At 32.7% G+C, this 23870-nt stretch overlaps 2 protein-coding genes and 1 long non-coding RNA gene across 4 annotated transcripts; 2 read left to right on the top strand and 1 right to left on the bottom strand.

Moving 5' to 3' along the window:
* Nucleotides 1-540: 540 nt before the first annotated feature.
* LOC113516003 (serine protease inhibitor dipetalogastin-like) lies at nt 541-3592 on the bottom strand. Its single transcript, XM_026900332.3, has 2 exons — nt 3434-3592; nt 541-2235 (listed from the first exon to the last, which is right to left on the bottom strand). Exons 1-2 carry the CDS (start codon nt 3444-3446, stop codon nt 1589-1591), a joined length of 660 nt encoding a protein of 219 aa, XP_026756133.1. The 5' UTR covers nt 3447-3592; the 3' UTR covers nt 541-1588.
* A 7214-nt stretch (nt 3593-10806) lies between these two features.
* LOC113516050 (uncharacterized) lies at nt 10807-14517 on the top strand. 2 transcript variants are annotated; one of them, XR_008253333.1, is made up of 3 exons: nt 10807-10948; nt 12795-12975; nt 13831-14517. It is a non-coding gene; the product is annotated as an uncharacterized LOC113516050 (long non-coding RNA). The 2 variants fall into 2 exon arrangements; XR_008253334.1 differs by having other exon boundaries at nt 10807-10951.
* A 5567-nt stretch (nt 14518-20084) lies between these two features.
* LOC128199976 (uncharacterized) lies at nt 20085-21235 on the top strand. The gene is made up of 2 exons (XM_052899155.1): nt 20085-20385; nt 20977-21235. Exons 1-2 carry the CDS (start codon nt 20340-20342, stop codon nt 21195-21197), a joined length of 267 nt encoding a protein of 88 aa, XP_052755115.1. The 5' UTR covers nt 20085-20339; the 3' UTR covers nt 21198-21235.
* Nucleotides 21236-23870: the final 2635 nt, after the last annotated feature.

The following is a 23870-nucleotide window of genomic DNA, read 5'->3' as shown; positions in this document are numbered from 1 at the left end:
CGATTCATAACATATTATGGCAACGTTGCATTTATCTGTCAATTTACAAAAACAAATATTTTTCAATGTTTCCCATTGATTATTTAAATAGTGCTCCTGCTAGACACCAAGACATTAAATCGATTAATTGGTTAAAGGTTATTCGTTACCAATTACATTTAGAGAGTGTGATAATTTCCAAATAACTTGCTTACCTTTCATTAATTTATATGGGAACAAACTATATTAAGTCAGGCTATATATATTAAGTCAGGATATCACAGTATAATATCATATAATAAAATAACATTTACCAATTTAGAGTAATTTTCCCATCTTAAAAAAATCTTGGTATGTATTTGAAATAACAACATATCGATTGACAACCCACGAAAGGTTCCATGGGTGTCACAGTATATGCCGTATGGCTGCAAAGATTACTACTTCCCATCAAATAGAAAGTCAGCACTTTCGCCATAGACTTAGTATAACGTACACTTTATAATTCAAGTTCTACATCGTTTAAACAAAGATAAGATTGGGTAATGAAAAGAACAGAAATGTATTTTAAAATTTATATTTAAATGTAACAAAATTACATAAACAATTAAATATCATTATATCATCATTTACTTTAACGAAATAACATTCATATCTACAAAAGTACAACGACTATGAACAAAAAAAAACATAAATAGCTGATAATTACTTGATTGTAGGCAATTCACAAGTTTACAATTCGATTCCTTCTCTTTTTTTATACAACTAGAATATTATTACAACATAATATTTATGTTCGAATTTTAAAAAATAAACCGTTACATGTAGAAAGAAATAGTAGTTGCTAACCGCGTTATTGATTGCGTTGATATTATTTTGTAATTAAAAAAAAAACAACTACGCGAAGATTTTTATCTAATTAATTACCAAATAATTTCAGTACATTTAATCTGTTTGAGATTAAACTCCTGTTAATAAAAATAAAATTCATTTAAGCTTCTAATATGTTTCCGACTGGATATAAAGGTGTAACAATTGGATGGCCAGCGATAAAATTGAACAATTAATACCGAGAGAGGTAAGAAGAAACATATAGTAGCAGTAATGACTTGCTTTTTTGTTGTATATGTAACTTATTTTTTTTTTTACATAAATGGAAATAAATATCACAATAATAAAGATATTTATTCTTAATATCATAAACAGAAATTAAACATGGATTCAATTTGAAATTTCTAACTGTTATCGTCTAATGTCTAAACTAATTGTATCTACTACTACTATTAAAATTCGATAATTTCATTTCGACAGTTATTTAATTTATATTAAATTGACAGACAATATAAATACATTATGGACATAGCTGCTGGAAAAGATTAAGGCCAATATGCGAACGATGAGGTCACCGTGTCAGCGACGATAAAAAAAAAAACAAATATAATCGTTGCTGCAAATATTGGCCATAAGAGAATATCGATTACCTTATACTGACGGTCCACAGATGACACAAAAACACGCAGACGACAAACAAATTACAACATTAGAGACCGAGAACTTTCGAACGCCTCAAAAATCGTCTCGCACAACAAACACTTACGTCATCCTGTGTTCACAGTTCACACGGGCCCTCCCTAGCGACTGTCGCGTATTTATTTCTGCATCTCATTATACACTCGCTGGTATACGTCTGGCCGTCTGATCCGCACACGGGCTTCAGTTCCCTCGTACAAGTGCACGGCGCGACTGTATTGTCGCTACTTTCTTCGACAACTTTGACCTCGCTGTTGCACGGCCCGAAGTGAGAAATCCTCAAAGACGGGTTGAATTGCGTAGCGCAGTTCAGCATACAATCGTTGCTGTATGTCGCCCCGTCTGACCCGCACACCGGCTGCTTCTCCTTGGTGCAGGTGCACCGTGGCAGTTGAGCTACTTTTACAGGCTCCGCACAATTCCCTTCATGAGCGAGTCTCACTGAAGCTTCGCAGTTCAAGCTACACCTATTAGGGTAGGTTTTCCCATCGGAACCACAAACGGGTTTGTATTCAAAAGTGCATACGCAGATTGGCTGAGCGGGAGAATCGCACGGTCCGGATTGCTTTAAAGTGATTTGCCGGTTTGTTGCCTGAGCGCAGTTTAGCATACATTTGTTGGGATATGTCTCGCCGTTAGATCCGCAGACTGGTCGGTAGTCCCTGGTGCATACGCACGGAGGCAGCGCAGAAGCTGTCGATAGGTATACTGCGAGCAGCAGAATTCCTGTAATTTATTAATTATAGATATTAGCACCAAAGATTTGCTAACAACAGCTGGAGTGCTGACGCAGACAATTAGATGTATATTACAACTATATATGTTACATTTTCCTGAATAATTTATAGACGTAACAAATTTATGACGAGAGTAAATAGAGTATTTACGTCGGAGATACGGAACAAATGTTGTGTTCCTTCCTAATTATATGAATATAAAAAAACTTTAGCTATTGTGTGAATTTTAAAAAAATATATAAAAATAGCGCCTAGTTATGACCTTTGAATCTTGTGAGATCACTTTAACTTTTTGCGTTTCTAAACTACCTAGTAAGTTGATAATAAAAATGCTAGCATTATTTCTCAATAGTTATACCTACGTACAGAACAATAGGACAACCATGCATCTAGTTAAATCTAGGTCCCAAGTTAGGTTAGTAACAAGAAAAAGGATCTACCTAGGCATCACTGATTTGTTATTAGTAATTAAAGTACTTGTACTGTAAATGTAAAAGTGAGTTTGAAGCTTTTTGTACCCTTAATAATACCGCTGATTATTATTAAATTTGATACGCAAATATTTAAGATGGAAAAGAACAAAAGGACATGACTACTTTTAATGGTGGACAAACTTTAATCCTGACTACGTGAACTAAGTTGCCAGTGACAAACATAGTTTAGTAAAAAATATGTACTTATTACTTGTAATAGAGAAATCGACGTCTCGACTAAATGGACAAAACGTCTATAAAAGTTGACTGAGATTATAATAAATTAAGTTTTATTTGTTGAAATATGAATTATATATGTACTTAGAATAACCAATGAATCAATTTTAATTAATATAAAGAAAAAAAGAAAAATACTTTTTTTTTTATACCACGATGGTGGCAAACAAGCATGCAACAGCCCACCTGATGGTAAATAGTTACTAAAGCCTATGAACGCCTGCAACACTAGGAGCGTCACTGAAGAAATGTTAATATACCCTTTTAGAAAAACCCTATACTGTACACTATATAACTTTGATACTATAAAACTTTCTGTATAAATATGCCTTCTATACTTCTCTTTTGTGTGCAATAAAGAGTTTATTATTATTATTACTATAATACTTTTATTAGTCTGAATAATTAATCTTTATTTATTAAAATTCAAGGAACAAAAAATCTAATATAAAAATGTGATCTAATCTATCGACTTACCGTATTTGTACATCTCGATTGTGGAAATAATAAAATTTAAACCGTAAAATTTATTTGTTTCAAACTATAATTTCATATGGCGCGAAAATTAATATTCAATTGTTATATAATAACTGGATAGGCGGCGCGCTAGTCGTGTTATGCCGGCTGTGGTATAGTCGCCTTGCTTATATACGTAAAATACAATTTACCTGCATTGACAACACGCTTCTGTCACCGCCGTCGTGATTCCCCGTGCGTCAGAAAACACGATGATTGCAAAAATCTGGGTTAAATAAAGCTTGTAAAGTTTCATTTGACGTATTTATTGTAAAGTTTTTACGTTTTCAAGATTTACTTCTAAGGATAGGTATATTTAGCGTTTATTTTTAAAGCATCTTCCCAATAAAGGATTTTCTCAATTAATTAATTACTTTGTGACTATACCACAATTACGTCGGCAACTCTTAGCAGATTTTGATAATTCCTTTTACGGTTTACGCCCGTGTTAATCATATATTAATTTTGTAACGATTGAACTCGCCGTTTATTGTTTTTGGAGCAAAATATTTAATCCTTAGGAGTAGCAACGCATGAACGCCTACCATGAGTATTACACCATGGTGCTGATAACTTCTATAGTCATATATATTATATATATATTTTACACCAGATGGGTTGTCAGCTTGTTTGCTATTCTTAGTATTATAAAAAAAAACCTGAATTATTCCATAGCAAAAGCAAACTTTATCATTTCAGCCGTTAACTATCCACTGCTGAACATAAGCCTTCCCCATAAAGATGGATTTTGCCAGTAATAAGCGGATTGACAACCGTTTTTTGCTTGGCTTTGGCACAGATAATATAATACTATGCTTTGGTAATGTTTTAAAAAGGACGCTGCTGCCCATTCCTCGACCATTAGTACTTGTAAACGCACAATTCCTAGAACCTTTTTTTTTTAATAATAATGATCCTGGACTAAGTATAACTTATACTACAGATACTAGATAACTGATTAAAATATATAATTCGTTTTTGTAAATACATACTACATATAAAGAATCACAAATGAATAAGAAATCAAATGCTATAAAAAGCATTTCATCATCATCATCATCATCATATCAACCTTTAACTGTCCTCTGCTGAAGTTAAGCTCCCCCCTTGGAGGGTTCTGCCAGTAGTTGCCACGCTTGGCAGGTGGCTTGGCAACCGCAGTTAGGCCTTAGAGACGTTTTAAGAGGGACGCTGCTGCCCACTCCTCGTCCTCCCTTAATCGACTCTTACGACACCCACTGGAAAGTAAGGGCTGGCCTATTTTATGCCGGGACTACACGGCTATAAAAAGCATATAGGGTATTTATTATATTAATTCACGCGAGTGAAGCCGCTGGATACAGCTAGTAAAAAATATATCGACTCCAGTCCTATAACTTAGGCTACCTCTGTAAAAAATATGTTTTTACACATTGTTTAAACAATGTTAGGTACGAATATCTACGCATATAGTTAAAATTTAAATATTTATGATAAAAATACCGATCTTTGTATAAACATTTACAATATATGTACGTATAAAATTCATTGATATTTTTTATGCGGGTTTAACAAATTTTGGGGGCACTTTCACTGATCGGCGGAATGAATAAGCTAAAAATTGTCGGATTATTTAATACTAGCGTCCCGTAGTAGTGGACATTTTTACATTAAAAAAATTACCATTAAGGCTGCGCACGCGACGGAAGCTTAAAAATGGAGTAACTTCTCCCGTTTTCACAACATTTCCCTTCACTGCTCTGCTCCTATTGATCGTAGCGTTATGAAAAGTATACTATAATCTGCCCAGGAGTATGAAGAATAATTGTATCAAGTTTCGTTAAAATCCGTCAAGTAGTTTTTGTTTCTATAACGAACATACAGAAGGACAGACAAAAATTATACTGATTGCATTTTTGGCATCAGTATCGATCACTAATCACCCCCTGATAGTTATTTTGGACATATATTTCATGTACAGAATTGACTTCTGTACAGATTTATTATAAGTATAGATGACAATTATATATTTTTTGTTTAATTATATCGAAGAAAATAGAAAATATTAGCATCCTTTTAAAGACATGTTGAATCTCCTGGCGAACCTTAAGTTACTTTTAAAATAGTTATTTAATTCATAAGTCTCTTACATCTTTTATGTTAATTTACATGTAGGTTATTTTTTCTTGTTTTCTATCAAATGTACCATGGGAAACAGCACGATTTACTACCAATTAGAATATAATTCATGAACCAAATTAAAGTTAAGGTATTTATTTGTTATAAGTTACAATAACAGTTTGCAAACAGAAATGAACCTAATGTATTAAAGTAATGGATTACGATACACTCAATTTAAAATATAACCAAAATAACCAATATATATATCATATAAATAAATAATACTATATATAAAATAAATAGAGAAAATAAATACTTATCAAATAGTTTGTCCTGACTAATTGTCAACGAATAACTAAAATAACTAAATCTAGAAATCTGAAAAGGACATTGGTTTATTTTACTCGTATAACGTACTCTTCCGGTAAGTAAGGATTTTAATTTAAAATTTTTAACTTAAATATCCATGCAAAACACAGTGCAAAGCCGCAGGCAGCAGTTAGTGTAGAATAAATATTTTCAAACATATTCCAATACGTAGGTATTCACAGTCTGTTGTGATAATAATTATGGTCAATGTCACACTTATTATATAATGTGTCACAGTTATTTTAAGCACTTATATGACTCCCACAATTTAAGTACTTATTCATATTGAGATAAGACAAATTTAGAATGAACAGAGTTGCGCGTATATTATATTAACTCTAGTCCCGCAAATATTACTGTATCTCTCTTACTGTTGAATTCATTTTTTTGCACCATTTGCAGCCCATTTTTTATAAGTACAAAAGTAAACAAGCATACAACCTGCCTTGTAATAACCATATTGCGTTTGCAATATCCAATGCGTCCTCACTGGAAATTGCTTATGTGAAAACAACTTTATAATACCTACCATAGTTTCATGTTCAAGTTTTCTACCTGATAGAAAATAAATATTTATGCACCATTTGCAAGAAATGAAGTTAATTTAAAAAAGGCGCGAAAATTACATTATGCTGTAGTCTCTATCGTAGTAGGTTTGAGTTTCAATATCTATGGTCTATTGTAGATCTTTACCATAAATTCATACATCTGTAGCATTTATCTTTTTATATTGATTGTCTATTGCATATATAAATAAAAAAATAAATAAAAAATAAGTAAACACTAACGCAAAGATTCAGTGAGTGTAAATAAGGTTATTGAAGTAAACTGATTACTCTCAATATTTGTTCATACGCTAATCTTATATACATATACCTATTCTAGGAAACATTTCGATAAATAAAAAAAACCCACAAATTAACCATTTTAAGAATAGAACAGATAACTATATTTACATAGACTTGTTTACATGATTTCTATGTAAGAATCTCAGTAATACAGGTACCTGTATAAGCATAGAAGTATTTTTAATCTTCTATTAAGATTTTGGATACTTATTGAAATTTTCTCCAAACATAAAAGGAGCAGACACTTTAATGATATATCGTCATAGTCGTAAAATACTGACGGATCTTTATATGTAATATTCGTCAGATCTGTCAGTATTCTACGACTATGACGATATGTGTAATGAATTATGTATTATATTTATATTTAATAATTTGTAACATTGTAAGTACCTGTCTGGATCATTATCATTATATCATCTATCTGGATAAATGAGACTAATTGATTGATTCATTGATAATTAGTTAATTAGATGATTGATAATTAGTGCACTACGCACTAATATGTTATATAAAACGTTATACTTAGTCTATGGTTGATTCCTTTACTCACATCTTATAATATTCCGGGGATGAAAAGTAGTGATAATACCTATACTAAGTGCCTACATCATATTGTTACTGCGCTGCTAGGCGTGTTATTAAAACATGAAAATTAGATTGCAATAAATTTAAAATTTTTGAAGCAGACAAGATTTGAACCCGTACCTTCCCAGTTGAACTACGAGTACCGCTATAGTTGAGCTACGCTTGCAAAAAATTTCAATCCCAAAATTTTTAATCCCTCAGTAATTATTGAAATAGGATTTTCATATTTTAATAATATTTTCAATATTTCTATATCAATCTGCAATTATGTAGCAAATTGCGAAACTTTATCACAAAAAAAAATTTGAAAATTTAATGTGTGGAGCACATGGCCGTCTACGGTGGAATACCAGTATGTTGTGCACATATTCAATATGAATTATAATTAAAAAAAAAGTATCACAAACAAATTAATTCCATTAAGTGTCGACTATAGACAATATGTACTCGAAGGTAAATATTAGTATAAAAAAAAGATAAAAAAAATAATTAGCTATTAAATTATCCTGTCTGATGCGTTTGTTTTTACTGAAGTATATGATTGTGTACCTACTTACGTAAAAATGATAATGTAAGGAATTAATTGTTACCTACATCCTGGAATACGTGTTTCATTATAACACTTATGTGAATCACTTCCTGACACGTTAATGAATGAATTTCGTTTACAAAAATGTGTTGGTAAATATCGATAAATAAATTACATCAATTATGTACAACTGATAGAAAGTATGGTGGAAATATGTCATACATACTTTTTTTTAAATTAGTATAATGAAATGGAAACTCCGACTGCGCTATCGGTATACGCTGGCGGAGCACCGTTGTGAAATGATAGGTGAGGATGAAACTGGTCAGTAGGCCTATAGCAAATAATTCATAAAGAATTAAACAAGATGGTTTCCAAAGGGACCGCGTGAAGGTCAACTTGATACGGACGGTATATTGGCTACTAGTCCTCATTACTAACAATCCTTTCCCCCACTCCCTACACACACACATACTTTATCTGCACAGTAAAGTGTCGTATAGTGTGTAGACTACAGGTGGTCTACCGTGAAATGAAATTCCGAAATTTCGGTCTCAATTTCGTGTTTTTGTTCGTATCAAAATCCACCCAATAAATGGAGCTTAACATTTCGTTCATCATAAATCCTATTCTAATAGTCCAAAGGAACGATATTTTAACATTTTTAATAATTTTAAACAGCATGTATTATGTAATTTTAACATCAAATTTCTGTTTCGTTCGTCCCCGAAATTTCGGAAAATACTTCATGGTAGGCCCTCAGGTAGTCTATTTTCATACTAAGTCTTGCGGTGTAGGCAGAGACAAAAAATTCATAGCGAGTAGAATAAAATGTACAATGTCATGTAAATAGAAACATTGAATGTAGCTAAAAATCAAAATAGTCTAATCAAAGTCACTCAAAAAAACTTTTTATTTATGCTACAAAGGTGGCAAACAAGTATGCAACAGCCCCTTTTAAGTCTATGGACGCCTGCAAGACTAGGAGTGTCACGTGCGCGTTGCCAACCCTGAAGAATCCTTAATATACTTTTCTAAGTTTTATAAATTGTCTCGATCGAGAATCGAACAAAAAACATTTATGTATTCAATGTAACGTTCCTACCACTATATTAGCGAGGGAAGAGAATATTTGTAATGGAGATCTACCAGCTCCATTGCTAGTAATATATCCTAGATCGTTTTCCACGCGGTTCTCCGTGGAAGCCATCGATATAAGGTGTATTGCTAGCAATAGACTCCATTACTAACAATCCCATTCCCCCCTTGCGAATGGTCTCCGGCACGGAGTCTCCGGATGTCGTATTATTGCATTAAAAAAGACATATCAATATAATTGTATATACTTATGTATACATACGAGTACGTATCTTTATACTACAAATTGAAATGGGTAGGTACTTATTTAAATAAATATTATAAGATTGTCAATGTTGTAAAATATTTATTTATCACTTTATTACACTAATATCACAGAACTTTGAAGGATTTTCAATAAGCATAATGTAATACAAAAGACGGTCTTATCGTTAAATAAATTCTTCCAGACGACATTACAATACGATTACCAGAGGGAGACTTTGTACAAAAGTCGATTGCTTGGGTACCTCTGTCCCATTCGTGTTTCAACCGTGAAGCAGTTGTGTTTGCATGGCTGTGTTTCGGTTTGAAGAGTGGGATATGGCGTGAATTTACTGGGTACAGAGGAATAACACCTGAGTCCTCAGGAATGGCAGCGCATGGGGGCTATCATGGGCGAAACAGTATACTCTGTTATGTCCATGGTACTGCTCATGTCTATAGGCGACGGTTCCCACTTTCCATCAGGTGGGCCGTCAGCTTGTTTGCCATTCTAAGTTGTATAAAAAAAAAAAAAAAAAAAAAAAAAAAAAAAAAAAAAAAAAATATATCTGAAAGCTAATTGTTGAGAAAGCAATCCACACATTGCCTAATATGGCAACTTGATTAGTCTATGTTTGATGTATGTAGAGTGATGCTCTCTGGTTGCTGTCTGGTAATTGTAAGAAAAAAATTATGTCGCCTCTAATACATTGTATAAGTTAAAAATATTAATAAATATATAAATATGAATAATGTGTCTAAATATAACAATAAATACTCTGTTAAATTACTTCAAAATAAAACTAATTTATTAAAACTATTTTTATTTACTTATTTAAAGAAATATTTTTAAAGCTATCTAAACATCAGCGAACGTTTATCTCTAATTTGTATTAAATATATAACGAAAGATTTTGTTTAAACGTGCCGATCTCTGGAACTAATAAACGGATTCGAAAACGTTCTCTTTGCATTCGATATCTCATTGCTTGAGGAAGATTATATGACAAGGGTGGCACTGTGTGAAGCAAATTCTATTTACTGCAAAAATAATTGTAAATAGTCATATTTCATACCCAGAAAAACTTTTTTTTTAATGGATAATAATGGAATGGTAACCCCACCCGCGCTATCGGTATACACCGGCGGGGCACCAGTGAAGGATGAGGATGAAGTAGGTCAGCTGGCCCATCGTGACGAATTCAACAAGAATTGTTCACGATGGTTTCCAGGGGGAACCACGTGGAGGTCGACCTAATAAGGCATATTTCTAGCAATGGGGCTGTCAAACTCCATTGCTAACAATACCTTTCCCCCCACCCAGAAAAACTATACCTATAGACAAATCAAACATATTTCCCTTTTGAGTATTGTTTAAAAATGAGTAAGGTATTTTCCAATCTCAGCAAGAGATTCTATGAATGTATTGTTTACATTACGTACTTACGCACATATCTGTGTGTTTACAATTAATAATCGTCAAAATAAATATTATACCTACTTATAGTTATTGTATAGATAATGTTCCTAGTAGGCAAAAGGGAAATAACAACGTGAAAACCGAAGGCAGACGTGTAATTTGTAAATATTGAATGTTTGCTCTTGATTGTTGGTATTACTTATTGATTTATCTTCCGCCAATGTTTGTCAATGGCGGACACTATAGCGCAGTGGAAAAGCAAATCAGTGCGAGTGAACGAGGTCGTAAGTTAGTTTATTTCTTAGGTTATGTTAAGGTAGATACATTAGAATTATCGTGTGGCCCCGGTATAAAATGGGTCGCCCCTTTCTTTTCCGTGAGTGTCGTAAGAGGAGACTAAGGTAAATTTGAGGAATGAGCAAAAGAATCCCTCCTAAAACATTACTAAAAGCTAAACTGTGGTTGCCAACCTGTCTGGCAAGCGTGGCAACTAGGTAAAAATCTTTTCAAGAGGGAAAATTTCTAAGGAGGAACTTATGTTCGACGATGGATATGATATGATGATGATGAAATGATGATCAGAATTGTCACTAGCAACACTTTATAGTCAGTGTGTGGTTATTAAGTTACTTTTTTTATCTGTGGTAGTAATTAAAAAAATAAGATCTTTGGTTTGGCTCTAATCTGTGCTGTAATTAGATGTAGCAACTAACTTTAATAAAGATAATTACAAGATACAAAAGAAAATGTGTCCTGAATAGCAAAACTAATTCTATCAAACTCTAGTAAACGTACAATATTAAATTTAAAAAAAAAATCTCATTAAAATAGGTTTAGAATTGTGGAAAATGGCGGGTAAAATACAAAACAAAAAATCATCAAATTGGAATTTTTTCCTTTTTAAAATCGTTTGAATAACTCTTCTATGGAATAACCACTTTTAAACTAAATACACCGCAATATTAATAAGTAAAATAAGTTACAATAACTTTTATGGCGGATTTTCCTATTTGCGAATAATGATATAATAGTACCTATTAATTGCAACCAAGTCATACGATTTCATTATAAAATTACGTTTTTATAGCAACGAATGCGTCCTTATTTCTACTTATTTGAATTGAAACAAGTATTTAAATTTTACCGTTTTAATCCTTGTTAGTTTTACTTATTCTCGAAAGTAATTTAAATCCACGAAATCGACGTAATCCAAATAGACTTGTATTGGATGACATTCTCCGCCTAGCTAAATATGAAAAAAGTTGTTTAGCTATGTGTGTAAAAATATATACTAAAATACCGAATGAATTTAAATTGTTAAATGTGAATTTATTTAAAAAGAGAATGTAAATTTGGCTGAATGTAAATAGTTTTTATGATGTAAAAGACTTCTTAAACAAAAAAAAAAAAAACTAAATGTTAATTATTAATGTTAAATGAATTTTGCATGCTATCACGTTGTTAGCTAAGCACGAATGTTCTTTGCCTAATGTAACATCTTTGACTTTACCGTGTTTAACCAAATAAAGATTATTATTATTTTATTGACCTAATTAATAATTATGAAAATATATTAAATTATAAATATTTAATTTAAAATATATTAAAAAATATATATAATAGATCATATTAATAAATATTTTCAACAGAAATGTGTCATCCAAGCGTGAACTCAGAATCTCAGAAGGCTGACGTTGTGAAGGATTTAGTACTAAAGCTCATTTATTTTTTTAATGAAATATAAATGTTTATATATTCATACACAGTTCGTAAGCAGATAAAATCTTGTTTCGCAGTTCTCCATCAGAAATAATTATATTTAATTATCGGAATTAATTACATTTCGCTTATATGTTACATACATACCGCTGCGCTGTCATCAGTTTCTGGTAATCAATCCATAAATCGTAAAGGTTGATCGTGTATGGACTTCATATAAGTGTACTATTAAAAACATTGCATTTAATATTATGATTCGGACTTTTTGAAATATGTTTCCGTCATCATAATTCAAAGCAGCTTAATAAGAATATTATTCTATCGTTAAAGGTTTAATTCGCTAATAGAGCACTTTTAACGTAATCAATCAGAAACATTGAAAAATGTTTAAATTTTTTTTATTGACAGATAATTGCACCATTGCTGTACTTCGTTGTAAATGCTCTTAATCCTCAAATTTTTTTACTGTATTGCTTCAACCTGCTCCCAGAACATCCAGACTTGATCTAATTTATAAAAGTACATTTCCTAAACTGTGCGACTGACAAACGAACACGGAATCTCATTTACGCCAAATTGCATTATGGAGGTTTGTATTATTATTGTATGTTGTATAAAATATTTTTTATTTTATTTATTTATTTATACTTTATTGTACACACTAGTAATACATAAAAAATATGACGGAGGTAAGCAAATGTACAATGACAAATTTAACTTTAAAGGAGGTCTCTTCCAGCAAACCCAAAGGTGGAAAGGAGCATCAATATCAGCTCATGATCGTAGCAGGGGATGAGGGGGGTGGTAATGCTACTTTAAAATAAAAAGTCCTAAGAAAATTAGACACATTCGTTTTTTCAACGTCATTTAATTACGGCTTCCGCCCTATCAAAAAGTTTATTTGTCCTAACTTAAACATGGGTCTAGCCACAGCCCTGAGTCAGCTTTATTTTAAGTTTACTGGATTTTGCCACAACAGAATATCAGTGTTTTGCTCTTTTGAGAGCAAAGCAATAAACTGAGCTGTGACCTACATAATCAAAATGTAATTTCGCATGTTTCTTTACATCTCACTGAAACATTGAGAAATCAAATGGCGGTCAGACGCCAAACTTGTACAATAACTGATAATAGTATTTAGTTTAAATTCCTGTCACATACTATGTGTTGGTAGAAACAATAAAGCTGTTTCTTTTGTCTGTCTACGATATATAAACATCATCTTTAGTTTTTTTTTTATATGAAACTAAGAATGGCAAACAAGGTAAGAACCTATTTGATGAAAAATGGTTACTGTCGCTTATAGATATGAACAGCACCATGATCGTCATAGAATACTTTGTGATACCCATGGTAGCCTTCATGTCATTGCTATTCTTGAGGACTATGGTGTTTTGAATCTGTGTCCTGTAATTTTATTTGCATATCACGCCCTTTCCCTAAGGATAAGCAAGCTGAAATGTACTAGACATCAAAAAAACGACAATGGACTAGTCACATAGCTCGAAGAACCGACAACCGATGAGTAAAATAGGTTCTTGAGTGGTGACTTCGTAAGGATAGACGCAGTGCAGGACGAACCCCTACTGGATGGAGTGACGATCTCAAATGTATTGCAGAGAGTCAGTGGATGGAGGTGGCTCAGGACCATTCCTTATAGGAGAGAAGGCTCATGTTCAGCAGTGGATAGATAATAGCTGAGATGATGATAATGATGATGATGTTGATGAACAGAATCGCAACTTTGCAACACGGCTGTTTCGCAACAAAAATACGAATGGAACAAAGATACGCATGCAGACGACTTTAGTGTTAAAAAAAAAATAAGAAAAATCTTTCCAATTCGCTACCCACACCAGCTAAAAACCGCCACTGCTATCGCGAAATAATTAAATATGGCAATTGTGCATTGTTTCCCACTATTACGTCATTAATTAATGCATGTTGTGGAGATAAAAGAAACAAAGGTACCGACAGGGCGCCATTACGGTGACGACGTTCGATTGTAACTTGAATAAATTGTATCTACAAGGCACATCAAAGTAAACTACACGGAAAAATCGATTACTCAATAATCGATTATAAATATTCGAATAATCAGTAGTAAAGAAAAATTTGAGTGCGGAAATGGATTACACTATTTGTAAGTATTAACTAATTGATGAGCTTCACTAGTTTTTTTTTTTTTTTTTAATATAGCTCTAATATTTAAAAAAAAAAGAGCATGAATTTAATTGTAGGGCAGTCTTTCAAATGCTTGTTAATCGTTTACTTATGATAACTGTACTATTTCATAAACCATATTCGAATTTGAATAGTTAAAAAGGTTATTGGATAACAAATGGTTTATTCTTTGCTAGTGTAGTATATAATCTATGCCCTTTGTCTTCCGTGTACGAGGCGAGTGTGCGAGTCAGTCAATTGTTTTATACGAGTATAAATTGAAATGAGAAACGCAACGGCAGAGACAAAGGTAATCGTGCAAAAGTTTTTTTTTTTTGTACAAAGTTTTCATCTGGTTCAGTTCAGATCACTGACTGGTCTAGCTATCTTCATTAACATTTGAAAATTGTTAATTTAATGAATATTTATACATGTTTTCACTGTGGTGTGGTACCTCTTCCTTATTTATTAATGACCTCCGTGTTGCAATGGTGGGATCGTTGCTTTACGTAAATGAGGTCCCAGGTTCGATTACCGATCAGGGTGTCTGATTCCTAATAACACAGGGTATCTTGGCTTTATTACTTTTTTATTATTACTTATACATGTACATTATTCGAGTCGTAGACTGACTTATTGAACTGACCCGCAAACTGGCACTTGTCATTGGAGAGCATGCGGTACAAAATATCATTTTATTTATGCGTTTATTTGTTTTGCTTTTATTTAACAGCATGCAAATATATTGTTATGTAAAAATATACATATTTAATTATATTTATTCTAAATACATATTCACCTATCTCTAAATCTCGAGAGTTGGTATTTTATCTGGTTACAGCGAAGGCGAAGAGATCAAGAATATTATTAAAGTAAGATGGTGTCTAAAATTCCCAGCTTAAAAAAATTACCTATAAAAATATAAAAGCAATCCACACTACAATTGCATTTTCAACGACATCTTATTTGATGTAAATTGAATATTTTTTCATTATTATGCATGCAGTCTTTTTAATGGTCATGTAATTTTAGAGATAGTCATCATTTTAATAAATATATTTATATATTAACAGAGATTTAAAAGAGTAACTGTTGAGTTTCTTGTGAACTCTTCTCAATAGATAAAAACTTTCTGATCTCTGCAGTAAATTTATAAAAATAATGATTTAAAAGCGCTTGTAAGGAAGTCTATTTGAATGAAAATGATTCGAATTTTAAATTTTATGTACATCTTTTTTTTGTTTTGTGGTCTACTAAAATTAATTTGATTTATACTGTAATATACAGAAAAATAAAATACTAATTATTTCTCCAAATAATCGCTATCTCTTATGCTTAGTCAGATCACACAAGCTCATCAGCGATGAAATGACGACCACATGACACCCGCATAAATAATTATGCTCCCATTATCACAATAGCTATGTATTATGACATCACTACTCGATACTCGGAATTCACAAATAAACGTAATAACTATGTTTTTTTTTAATGGGTAATAATGGAATGGTAACCCCGCCTGCGCTATCGGTATACATTGGCTGATAGGTGAAAATGAAAGCAGGTCGATTAGCCCATTGTGACGAATTTCACTAGAATTAGCCACGTTGGTCTCAAGGTAGATCCGCTTAGAGGTCGAACTAATAGGGTGCATTGCTGGCAATAAGTCAGTTAGACCCCATTACTAACAATCCCTTTCCACCCCCAATAACTATTTTTGAAATAACAGACGTCTTTACAGTTAGGAACCTAGTTAGTCTCCTATGTCTAAGTAACAATACAAATATCTATCTTAGTCTATATCTATCCATCGACTCAATTTCGATCGAAATCAATCGAGTGTTTTCGAATCCCAGAGGGAGACTTTGTACAAAAGTCGATTGTTTGGGTACCTCTGTCCCATTCGTGTTTCAACCGTGAAGCAGCTGTGTTTGCATGGTTGTGTTTCGGTTTGAAGGGTGGGATATGGCTTGAATTTACTGGGTACAGAGGAATAACACCTGAGTCCTCAGGAATGGCAACGCATGGGGGGTATCATGGGCGAAACTGTATACTCTGTTATGTCCATGGTACTGCTCATGTCTATAGGCGACGGTTACCATTTTCTATCAGGTGGGCCGTCAGCTTGTTTGCCATTCTAAGTTGTATAAAAAAAAAGTTTTAATGATATACGTTTATCAAAATTGGACCCACCACCTACGATTAGATTCGAGCCTTTCTTTCAAAGTCAAATGAGTCAAATTATTATTTCGTCGCTTTCATTTTTGTCGACTCTGATGCCAACTATAATCTTATTGAGCTCAACTTTAGTCTTTCCAAAAGATTAAATTTACTCTTATTTTTAATAAAAAATCTTATGTCCTTCGCCATCCAAAATACTACGTGTATGCCAAACATAACAAGTTGGGCCGTTAAAGTGCCAAGAGGTAAAAAAAAACGTGTAAACAAACCTATACTTTCGCGTTTATAACATTACCTACACCTATACCTGTAGTACGAATTTCTATCATATTGCGACAAGTCTTCCTGTCCTAAAAACGATTGACGGATGAATGTTACAAAACTCCATCTTCTCTGTTGGTGATGACCAAGTAAATTACATTACATATAAGCACCACTTATTATGGATTTTGACAATACATCCTTGTAAACGATAAAGTATAGAATAAAATGCCATTCTAATATTATCGTTTTTTTTATACCACGAAGGTGACAAACGAACTACACGGTTAAGGGTCTCTTGAAATGGAATAGAATAAAATTGAATGAAATGGAATGGAATGAAATTAAATGGAATTAAATGGAATGAAGTGGAATGAAATGGAGTTATTATTTATCTTAAAATTATTAACTAAGGCCACTTTTAGTTACTAACATACAAAATACAGTCAATTAACGTTCTAGTATTAGGCACAGGTTTCTCTTTATAAGAAAAAGATATTAGCCTACTGTTAGCATGTAACTTGTTATAGGATAGGAGTTCTTTTGTGCTTGCTCTAATGTGCTTTGTTCCCTTATTCGCCTATTACAACATTCTGAGAATGAAAGCAGTGGCGATACATTTTACTAACATATCATCCTGTTATAATGATTTAATATTGAAATAAAAATTTCAGCAATATAAGCTACTATCACAGCGTGCATGCAACTAGCAGTCGATCTATTAAGACTGTTAAATACCTAATCCATTGGTTATATAATAAGTTTATTAAAGTTATTATCATCATCACATCAACTGTTAACTGTCATCTGCTAAATACAAGCCTCCACTTTAAGGGGATTAAAGTAACGTAATGTAAATAAGCTATTGTTTATACAAATTTTGTATTTAAGAGCGTTCATGACTTAGATTGTAAACATGATACTTAGTTTGTGGTTCATAAAGTTAAAACATGCATAAAAAGAAACATGCAGAAGCGAAAAGTAATGAATAAAGGATAAAAGACAGAAAACTTCCTAAGACCGTTTATAACTTTTGTTAACGGAAGTGTGGCAACGTTGCATTTATTTGTCAATTAAAAAAAAACAATTGAACATATTTCAATGTTTCTAATTGATTACTAAAGAGTGCTCTGCTTGCGAACTAAAACGTTGATGATAGAATAATATTCTTATCAAGCAGTCACTGAAAATTTTGGATTATGATGGCAAGAATGTATCAAATATTAAATATATTTTTGCTATCATAATACAAATTTCACAAATTGCTTCACAATTTTTTAAAATTTGATGTATCAATATTTTTAATTGGTAGGTAATGAAATGTATTCTATAATTAACGTTTCAGTTCGCAATTCCCAAAGAGGGTTGACGTCAGGCAGGCGGCCGGTCGTAAAACTATAAGGCAAATCTTTTTGTAATACGGATAAAAAAACATATATCGCCGACCTCAAATAATAATTGGGATAAGGCATCTTCCTAGATGACGATAAATTAACGTTTCAGTTCGCTAGTGGAGCACTTTTTAAATCTTGAGAAACAATAAATTATATGTTTTTTTTTAATTGACAGATAACTACAACGTTGCCACACTTCCGTTAACAAAAGTTATAAACGCTCTTAGGAAGTTTTCTGTCTTTTATCTTTTATTTATTACTTTTCGCTTCTGCATGTTTCTTTTTGTTCAATAAAGTATATTCAATAAACCATTTTCTTTGTTTTTGGTCAATATTATTTTTAAATTGGTTGTTTATGACATTCGCAGTGTTCGTCCTGTTGCTGGCAGCGACCTCTGTCTCGTGTCAGTGGCGGCAGTGTCCCTGTCCCCGAATATATTCTCCGCTGTGCGCAAGCGACGGTAACACATACAACAGTCCATGTGAATTTCATTGTCGAGCACACCAGTACCAATCGACGTACGGTTATCGTCTCGCGGTCATCAGAATGGATAGATGTTCTTAGCATCATTTTTATTAATATTTTTAAACTTGGCCTTTTAGATGACTTAAAAATAAGGTAAAATAAATATAATAAACAATAATACGATTTCAATGTACAGAAAGATGATTTTAATCTAAACTGTAGGCATGGATACCGATATAATATCTATGTATTAAGTTCCTCTGAACATTTGTGGCGGTAAAAAGGTCATCACCTATTTCGATATCGCCCATATCTGTCAGATATGTTTTCTTTTTGAATATGTTAAAAGTCAGTTATCCAAAACAAACCAGTATTATATATTGTATAAGTATATTGTAAATAAAATATATAGATATAGCTATATATTTTCCACTCCTATTAGACAGGTTGAGACTTAACAAAATACCAGGAATCTATAAAAACAGTATTGTGGAACCTCATAAAATGTGAACATCTAGACGATTTACTGCCTATTTTTCTCGAATATAATTTTTAGTATATTATTCTACGACAAAACTTCTGTTAAAATTAACGAAAATACTATGGGATTAATCCCTTATCTTAATATTGTCTTAAGACAATAGTAGATAAATAATTCCAAATAAAACCGGTTCAGAATTGGCGAAAATATTGTGTGTATAATGTACAAAAAACAGTATTACAGTATTCATACCTATCTATTTACGTACTAAATATTATTTGTATTGTAAGTGTATTGCATTGTATGTACAAAGCCTAATAAATAAGTTTATAATTATTATTATTAAATAAACACTTAATTCAGATTATTGATATATTTTATTTTATTATGATTATGCTATTTATAATTTATTAAAATCTGTTTCTTTATTGAGAATAGTATAAGTAGCCAATATTGTTTTTATGTATCATATATTTGCACCGTTAACGTTGCCCACTGTTGAATATAGTCTCCCCAAAAAGGGGGGGTTTTGCCAGTAGTTGCCACACTTGGCAACCGCAGTTTGCCATCCCTCGAGCATATGCACCCTTAGTCGCTTCTTACGACACCCACGGGAAAGAAAGGAGTGGCCCATTCTATCCGGGATCTAACTATATATACACAGCTATATAGCTAATATAAATAAAGGTTGTCAAATATCTCCCTTCCGCCTTTTTGTCTTTTGAATTTCGCGGCTATGTATAAAGCGCTACACAGCTCGTATCTTGCAATACTATACATCATTTGAAAGGTCTTGACATAACCTACAAAACGACGCTATGCATGATTAGTTTGGACATTGCGTTCAACAGTTATAGACGTGTAAACATGGAGTTCACTAACGCCGAAATTCGCGCTATTTTAAAGTTTTCTTTCGTTAAAGGCAAATCCGCTAGAGAAACGTTCCGTGAGATTAATGGTGTTTTGGGAAACTACAGGGAAATATCTAGCTACTGGTCAGCTAGATAATGTTCAACAGACACCAAGGCTGTCTTGTTATATTCAATATTACGAGTAATTAAGATGAACTAAGCCATTATTGTTACCTAGTTATTAATAATAATAATAGTATTTTACACACTAACTGTAGAATTGTTAGAAATGATTGCGTCATTTAATTATGTAGTCGCAACGTCATTCGCATTACGAATTACTGTAGGTACTATTTTATGAAACAGTACACTCACACTATAGAGTTTTTTTTATACAACTTAGAATGGCAAACAAGCTGACGGCCCACCTGATGGAAAGTGGTAACCGTCGCCTATAGGCATGAGCAGTACCATGGACATAACAGAGTGTACTGTTTCGCCCATGATACCCCCCATGCGTTGCCATTCCTGAGAGCTCAGGTGTTATTCCTCTGTGCCCAGTAAATTCACGAGTGAAAGAGACATTATTCTTAAAATCTTACTAATATACCTAATAAAATTTGTCACTCATCAAAAACATCATGGATATTTATGGAAATTACAGAGTAGGCCGCGATATCCATGGGTCCAAAGGCAACTGCCTTTCCTAAGAATTGGGGTGTTATATCTCAATAACCAGAAGTTTTATCACATTATTTATAATCATTACATAATTTCTATTGTTCTGTTCCAGTACTAATTCTATCTCTTGTCCTTGTACTGGTTACCCCTAAGCCGCAGGTGGACTGGGCAGAAGTAGAATGTTTCTGTACCCCACAGTATGACCCTATATGCGCCTCCGATAGGCGTCGATACAGGAACCAGTGCACTTTTCAATGTAGAGTGACATACTTGGAAGAAAACTCCTTGTCCCCCATAACGGGGGTCCGTTGTTTGGATCTTCTGCCGAAGTAGTTGAAAAATGTTTGATAATAAATCGATCTTGGCATTTATGATTGTATTTTATTTATTTTCTGAATGAGTATCATTAAGCGTACACCTACGCAATGTCTCTTTCGTTAACTTAATACGCATCAATGTTATACGAGTACATACAAAAAATAACAATAAAAAAAATGTGTCCCACAAAAAAACTAACTTCAATTGTGATAAAACCAGTTATTTTGATATGGAAACTAAAATGCTGAACCGATTTTGATAAATTTTCTATGGGTCTAATCTGTAAGTATATCCTTTTAAATAAAAATATATTTTTATAATCGGTTTAGAACTGATGGAGTAATAAACATAATAAAAATAAAACTGAATTGAGAACCTCCTTATTTTTAAAGTCGGTTGAAAATACCAATACTGAAAAAGTAATTAACTAATACTAGGTATTGGAAAATATAATATTGATATGGTTCATTATATATAATTACTAACTGCATCCTGCAACTTCGCCCGCATGAATCAATACATAAAGTGCAGAATATAACCTACTCGTGTACAAAATTTTATTCGAATCCATTCAGCAGTTTATGCGTGAAAGAGTAATAAACATCTATCCACGCATCTATGTTTACAAACTTTCGTATCTGTTGCATTAATAAAAAATTGTATTTTTAATTTTATTGTATTCAGATTATATAATCATAAATTTTCAAATATTATTTCTACCTATTATGTAGATAAATAACACCTACATACGGACATTTACTCAAGACTAATTAAATATTGTATCCCACAAAAACTTCTAACAAAACCAATTCTATGCTTCAATTGTAACAAAACCAATAATATTGATCTAAAAACTAAATTACTCAATCGAATTAAAAAAAAAATTTATGACACTAATCTGTAAGTATATATTTTCAGATAAAAAACAAAAGAATTTTCCAAATCTGTTTATAAGTAACGGAGTTAGGAGTTAACAAACATAAAAAAACACAATCGAATTAAGAACCTTCTTATGTGAAAAAAAAACAAATTTAATGTTTTTTCTGTACTCGCACAGAATAAATCAACCATAGAGTAATGAGACAGTGTCTTAAACCAACTACATCATTGAGGTCATCAAATTAAAAAGAAATATCTAAGTAGGTATTTTACTTGTTATGTACTCGTATTGATGCGGGGCGGTGACTGAACTCTTCTAGCGTATTCCATGATCTACACATTAGAATTCTTATTGAAGGTCGCTATTTATGCAAATATTGAATAAATGAGTGAATTCCCCCATGTTTGTATTGAATGACTTAATCCGGACCTTGTTATTAATACCCTTTATTATCTATTAGCTTTTACCCGCGACATTGTCCGCGTGACCGGGATATGTTTTTTTTAATTGGTGATAATGGAATGGTAACCCCGTCCGCGCTATCGGTATACGCTGGCAGGGCTGTGAGGGATGATAGGTGACGATGAAAGCAGGTCAGTTGGCCTACCGTGACGAATTCCACTAGAATTAACCATGACGGTTTCCAGGGGGAGCCGCGTGGAGGTCGACCTGATAGGGTGTATTGCTAGCTATGAGTCAATTAGACCCTATTACTAACAATCCCTTTCCCCCCGACCGGGATGTTTACTGGCCGGGATAAAAAGTAATTTATACCATACTCCATCACATATAGTAAGTATATACCAAATTTCATGGTGATTAGTGAAGTCGTTAAGGCACTATAAGGAAACAGTGAATTTACAGGGTACAGAGGTATAACACTTTAGTCCTCAGGAATGGCAACGCACGGGGAGTATCATGGGCGAAACAGTGTACTATGTTATGTCCATAGTACTGTTCATGTCTGTAGGTGGCGGTGTCCACTTTCCATCAGGTGGGCCGTCAGCATGTTGGCCATTTTAGTTGAAAAAAAAAACAAGCAAACTCACTTTCTTATTTATAATATTAATAAGGATAGATATATAAAAATTGCATTGGGCGTAAACTGACTGTATTTTATGGGATTTAGTTGGTATCTAAAACTATTTTTGTAGCGTTCTTACAATAGAAACAAATTATGTCAACGGATTTTAGAATTCAAACACGTCTATGACGTCCATACTTTTGATAGCAGAATTTTCGAGGATACTTTGTAGAAGGCGTTTTTTATTTAATGGATGGCAATGTAACTTTACCAACACTAAGAGTATATATTTGCGAGGCACCAGTAAGGGATGATAAGTGAGAATGAAAGGCAGGTCAGTTAGCCCATCGTGATAAACAATGATGACACATGGAATTCAGCGTGTTGCTTTCTAGGGGACCACGGAGAGGTCAACCTGACAGGGTATATTGACAGCAAAGGAACTGGTAGGTGGAAATGAACATTTTACTTAACGAGGATCAAAAGAGACAAAAAATTGAGCCTACTATACTATAGTATATTAGACAACATAACATCGGAGTAAATCATATCATGATATACCTAGATACTTGGCCGAAAATATTAAATTTCTCAAGTGACTTAATTAAAACGAAAACAAAAACAAATAAGTATTTAAAATCGGTATTAATATTTCTCTTCTTACGAAAAGAAAAAAGAAAAAAAATAGTGTTGAAAGTACTTTTATTCACATTGTTAATGTAGAAAACTTGTGAAAACGGAAAAAAATAAGTGAATACGAATACATATAGGTAATCTGTGACAC

This window comes from Galleria mellonella, unplaced genomic scaffold (assembly GCF_026898425.1).
Source record: "Galleria mellonella isolate WM207_F2 unplaced genomic scaffold, CSIRO_AGI_GalMel_v1 utg56, whole genome shotgun sequence".
Taxonomy (NCBI): Eukaryota; Metazoa; Arthropoda; class Insecta; order Lepidoptera; family Pyralidae; genus Galleria; species Galleria mellonella.
Note: the sequence above shows the minus strand (reverse complement) of the source record. Positions and strands in the feature narration are given on the sequence as shown.

Excerpts from the sequence above, each read along its gene's own strand:
- LOC128199976 (XM_052899155.1), top strand. The coding sequence starts at position 20,340 with ATGTTCAACAGACACCAAGGCTGTCTTGTTATATTCAATATTACGA. Across the intron at positions 20,386-20,976 it reads TGTTATATTCAATATTACGA|TACTAATTCTATCTCTTGTC; the intron begins GTAATTAAGATG and ends GTTCTGTTCCAG.